The sequence below is a fragment of the Copadichromis virginalis genome, linkage group LG5 (genome assembly GCF_057382275.1).
Source record: "Copadichromis virginalis isolate Kocher_CV1m ecotype Utaka linkage group LG5, C_Virginalis_male_GT1.1, whole genome shotgun sequence".
NCBI classification, from domain to species: Eukaryota; Metazoa; Chordata; class Actinopteri; order Cichliformes; family Cichlidae; genus Copadichromis; species Copadichromis virginalis.
In genome coordinates this window covers 7,538,296-7,543,822 of record NC_140622.1, presented here as the reverse complement: position 1 = coordinate 7,543,822, position 5,527 = coordinate 7,538,296, and the positions used below count along the sequence as shown (strand labels likewise).

General features: G+C 42.4%; 1 protein-coding gene across 1 annotated transcript; it reads left to right on the top strand.

Moving 5' to 3' along the window:
* Window positions 1–2,244: 2,244 nt before the first annotated feature.
* Window positions 2,245–4,388, top strand: LOC146708839 (E3 SUMO-protein ligase ZBED1-like). Its single transcript, XM_085458018.1, has 2 exons — window positions 2,245–3,317; window positions 3,567–4,388. Exons 1-2 carry the CDS (start codon window positions 2,245–2,247, stop codon window positions 4,216–4,218), a joined length of 1,725 nt encoding a protein of 574 aa, XP_085314144.1. The 3' UTR covers window positions 4,219–4,388.
* The last annotated feature ends 1,139 nt before the right edge of the window (window positions 4,389–5,527 follow it).

Here is a 5,527-nt window from a genome sequence, read left to right as displayed (position 1 = left end):
ATAATAGGAGCTACCAAAGTCAGTTATCATCCACCTGTGCTGACCTTTTCTGTCTGTCGATCCTGCTTGTGCTCCCTCTTTCTCCAGTCAGTGTGAGTAAGTTTTAATCTGTTACTTGGTTTCAGAGTTGGGTGCACCTCTGTGCCTTTCAGCCCTCCTGGCGAGCATACCTGAAAATGGTTTGCTGATTAACTCACTGGTTTTGCAAGCGGTCATCACCTGCTGCCTTCTTAAGGCTGACTTCTTTTCTGTGCCAAACCCACTGTCATTGTGAAGTGTGTGCGCGTGCGTACCTTTGGACTTCCTATGGATCAAGCTTCAGCTAAAACCCAGCCAGCCCTCCCACCTGCTCCCCTCTGTTGTTATTGTCTGAGTCAAACATTCTGCTGTCTGCATTAAACCTGTTCAACTTTGATACTTCTGTGCTGAGTGTGAGTTCAGGTCTGGTGATTATGGACTTGACGGACATGTACCTAATCCAGAGAGCCATTACCTTTCATGGAGCTCTGCTGGGAGAACATGAGTGAGTCCTCTGTCATCTCACCTCTACACGAGACGTCTTCTGTCGACGTTATTTATTATTCATATATTAAGGGGCAGAACACTCAAATGGACTTAGTATAAGCAAGAGCTTCATTAGCATTTCTTACTGCCTGAGTTCATTATTAAATTTCAATGTGTATTTGATAAAGGTTGAAGTTCAGATGCTGCTGCTCCCAGAATATTTAGTCTGTGACAGGAAGAAGTGTGGAGGGTTACTCCATTGATTTGTTTGGATTTTGGCTGAGGACAGTAGTTGGGAGGACAAAGCTTCCCATTGGGCTTTTTCTCATTGATTAAATAATTACACGAGCAGTGAATTAGCTGCTCAAGTATTGCCTGATTACCTTCACTCACTTGATTCTATGGGTACTGGGATGGACAACCACATTCATAAGGACTGCCTCACTTAAGCTTATAGTTCCTGTGAGGCTTCTTTGTGGATAGTTTCCACTTTCACTGAACATGGAAAGAGAGCGAGTATGATGAATTAGGTGCTGAACCGATGCAATTCTAAGGTCTCACCTATCTCTGGAGGACAGTAGCAGAAGAACTGTGACTGGGACGTGTTTATACTGTGGCGAGAAAGAACATTTCATTGAATCCTGCCCCCAGTGACCAAAAGACCTTCTTATTTCATTTAATGGTTTCAGCCAAGATTTGATGTGAAAATGATTCCGTGTCTCACCAAACTTTAAATTATTCCAGGGAGGAACAAAGTTTTTTGGACATAAAAAAACTAACTAAACAACTTGACATTCTGTTAGAAGGCCCACTCCAGGTCTCCACTCTAAGTGGCAACAATCTTGCCCATATTACCCCCCACCAGTCTCTTCTGCTCTCTGGAAATCACAGTTAAAATATCTACCTTTACATTTTTGATATGACGTGCACGCCGCTTGTTCTGGAACGCCCCTGGCTTAAGACTCACAGCCCCACTATAGTGTTCTCTAAACAAGACAACTGACTAGAGCCTCTTTTGCTATGAATGTTGTTTGCAGTCCATTCTGAAACGTAAGACCTGTTTCCCCTGTGTATCGTGACTTAGTAGAGAGTTAGCACCATTTCCCATCAGTTGACTCCCAAGCCACCATCAGGCACAATATTGAGCTATATGTCACATGCATTTTGTCTACACTAAGATCTAATAATTGTGCACATAACATTAAAAAAACGATATAAAGGTATTTAAAGCTTGCAAGTATCAATTACAAGTAAACATGTGGCATTATAAGCCTCTGAGGTTTAAGTCATCATCAGTGATGACCCTAACTCTAATGTTAGGCAATCAGAATTTATCATTTTTGTTTTTCTGGAAATGCTTACCCAACTGTAGGCAATCAGGGTACAAAGTAAAGTAGTGCTCCTAACTGGCATGCCTTGTTTTCTCCAAAATATGGGCTTAGCCTAAGGGTGCCATATATAACGATTCAGACTTCAGAGGGTTAGAAGCTTATGCAATCCAGTGACCCGGCAATTGCCAGATCCCATGAAATGAATGGGCCACCAAAGGATAAGCATCTGATGCCCCTCACCATCTTCTTATTGTGGTTCGCAAAATCTTTCTACTATAGCTGTCGAAATTAACGCGTTAATTGCGATAATTAAATTTTGGAATTAATTACGTTAGAATATTTAACTATTTAGCGCAACACGCAGATAAGTCCCATAATTCCACTTGATTTGTTTACCGCGCCACTGAAAATGGAGAAGCAGGAACAAGATGGCCTTCTGGATGGGGAATTTAAATACAAGAAGAACATAGATGGGACAATAAACAAACGCGTTGTAATTTGCACTCACTGTAGTAAAGAGTTTCAATTTCACCATTCAAATTCGACCTTAAAATACCACCTTAATGCCAAACACGCGTTTGTCGGGGCAGCAGCTTCACCCGGCCTGCGTCAGACCACTCTTAGTGAACGCAGGCCACTCGGTAAGTCTTCTTTGGACAAACTGACCGACAATATAGCCAAATGGATAGCAAAGGACTGTAGACCGCTAAGCATTGTGGAGGACAAGGGCTTTGCGGATGTTTTAAAGGTTGCATCTCAGGACGCGTCCTACAAGCCCCCAGCGAGAAGCACAATAACAATTCGAATCCACGAACTGTATGAAACGGAGAAAAAGAAAAAAGAAGAGGCTTTAGTTCACACAGAATGCGTGGCTCTGACAGGAGACCACTGGACATCATTGAGTAATGACAATTACCTGGGAGTTACTGCGCATTTAATCACTGAAGCCTGGGGTCTGACATCCTTTGCGCTGACTATAATGAAAACGGAAGAGCGGCACTTTGCGGAGGCTTGTGCAGAGCAGTTCCAGACTGTTGCTCGCAGGTGGAGAATTGAGGAGAAGGTGACAACAGTAGGCACGGACAGTGCGCGCAATATGATCGCCGCGGCTCGCATCATGCCATTCAATCACATGCCGTGTACCGCGCACATTCTACAGAGATGCATCACAGTGAGTCTCGCAGACAGTGGCTTTGTCACTGCGCTGGCCAAATGCCGCAAAATTGTTGGACATTTTAAGCACAGCCCAGCAAACACAGCAGAGCTGAACGCAGAGCAGGTGTCACTGGGGCGCAAGCAGGAGCCGTTGGCCCAGGACGTGCCTACGCGCTGGAACTCCACGCTGGAGATGGTGAAGCGCTTGATCCGCAATCAAACTGCAGTAACCGCGACTCTGGATAAACAAAAGCATAAACTTGTCCTCCTGACGCCTCCAGAGTGGGACAAACTCCAGAGACTGGAGACACTTCTAGAGCCCTGCAGGTGAGCCTGTCATTGTGACCATAATTGTAGGTTTAGATTAAATGTATCAAACATACATCTTAAATCAGTTTTGTTATTATGAAAATGTCTTATTTAAAAAATAAATGAAATCAAATATTTTATTAATATTACCTAGTATTAAAAAGCTTTTTTTAATTTGCTGTCTTATCTGTGTGTGTGTGTGTGTGTGTGTGTGTGTGTGTGTGTGTGTGTGTGTGTGTGTGTGTGTGTGTGTGTGTTCCACTGCAGATATGTGACTGAACTGCTGGGAGGAGAGGCCTACGTCTCCTGCTCTGTAGTTCTACCAGCCTTCTGCCACCTGCGCCGTGTCATGGAAGTAACTGATGAGGACCCTGCATATGTGGTGAGGTTTAAAGAGAAGTTTAAGGAAGACCTTGCTTCCCGCCAGGAACATACCAACTATGCATGGCTCCAGATCGCAACTGCACTGGACCCACGTTTTAAAGACCTACGCTGTGTGCCCAAGACTGACAGAGAAGCAGTGTGGACCACACTGGCAGGCATGCTGCATGAAGACTCTCCTAGAAGATCACACACTGCAGAAGAAGGTCCAGCCAAGAAGAGGCTGAGCCTGCTGCAGATGGACTCTGACTCTGAGTCAGAGGAGGAGGTACAGCAGGACAGAGCCATACAGCGCTACAGAGCAGAGCCCTGCACTGCCTTAGAGGACTGTCCCTTACAGTGGTGGGCAGCTCATGCAGGAGCCCACAGCCAGCTGGCCCGCCTTGCTCGCAGATACCTGGCCACTCCTGCCTCCACAGTGCCCTGTGAGAGGCTGTTCTCTGTAGCAGGGCACATTGTGAACAAGAAGAGGTCTGCTCTGCACTCAGAGAACGTGGACAAGTTGGTTTGTCTCAGCAACTGGCTGAAGGATGAGTAGACCAGAGGACCGTGTGTTTAGAGCTTGTTCTATATTTGAATGTGATTTAAACAATACTTTTCACTGTTGTTCATATTTTTTTGCACTAATCTACCTTACCCAAAAGGATGATTGGAGATTTTTTCTATTTTGCCTGTTGAATTAGGCCTATGTTCTGTGAACTTGAAGATGTATATGGTGTATATGACAAAATTATGAACATGGTAATAAATCCGGTCAATTTCTAGCAAACCAGCTAAAAATAAATAAAGAAAACACAACTATATGTGCTGTTCAAGATTCATCTGGGAACACAGTATATGATCCGATACAAATAAACAACATTTTCAGGGATTTCTATAAAACGTTGTATTCACCACAAATAAACCCATCTAAAAAAGAAATTGATCAGTTTTTGGACAACATAACTCTTAAAAATTATTGGACACTCAAGCAATGGCACTGGATTCACCACTGACACCAGGTGAACTCCAGGAAGCTCTGATAAGTATGCACAATAATAAGGCTCCAGGTCCAGACGGCTTTCCTGCAGAATTCTACAAAGAATTCTGGTCGATTCTAGCACCAGTTTTCTACAGAACGTTGTTGGAAATTAAAGAAAAGGGCAGACTTCCATCAAATATGAATTCTGCAAACATTAATCTCCTGCTAAAACCAGGCAAAGACCCTGTATATCCCTCAAGCTATCGTCCAATATCCCTTATAAACGTAGACCTTAAAATAATCTGCAAAGCTCTCTCAAAGAGACTGGAGAAAATAACCCCCCTCTTAATTCATCCTGACCAAACTGGTTTCATAAAAGGTAGGCACTCATCAACAAATACACGTAGATTACTTAACCCTTTAAGACCTACCATAGAACCAAGTCCGCCAGAGCTTATATTATATTTTTACATGCTGTGGAGCCATTTTTGGGAGCATTTCAAGTTGCTATACATCAATACAACCATTATAGCCCAGATTTTAATAATATGTATTCATTAAGTGCATAGTAATTACATAAATTGCAAAAAAGTGCAATAAACTACAAAAAAATTGAAAATCGTTTTTGATTTTTTAACATATATTTGTAGTTAGAGAAATTTAAGAGTCTTATCCCTCAAAACTGTAAATACAAAAAAGTTGCACAAAATAGTTTCCCACCACAGGAAATTTATTTTGAGTGTCTTCATTGTTTTATTTTTGAAATACACCAATTTTTATACACTGCAGGAAAAATGAAAATAAATATTATACTGCAAATTTGCAAAAAAGCAGCATATGCATCAAAATAAACTATTTCCAGCAGTGCAATATGAGTCCTAAGAAT

Coding starts and splice junctions, on each gene's coding strand:
- LOC146708839 (XM_085458018.1), top strand. CDS start 2,245: ATGGAGAAGCAGGAACAAGATGGCCTTCTGGATGGGGAATTTAAATAC. Junction 3,318..3,566: donor ACACTTCTAGAGCCCTGCAG/GTGAGCCTGTCA, acceptor GTTCCACTGCAG/ATATGTGACTGAACTGCTGG.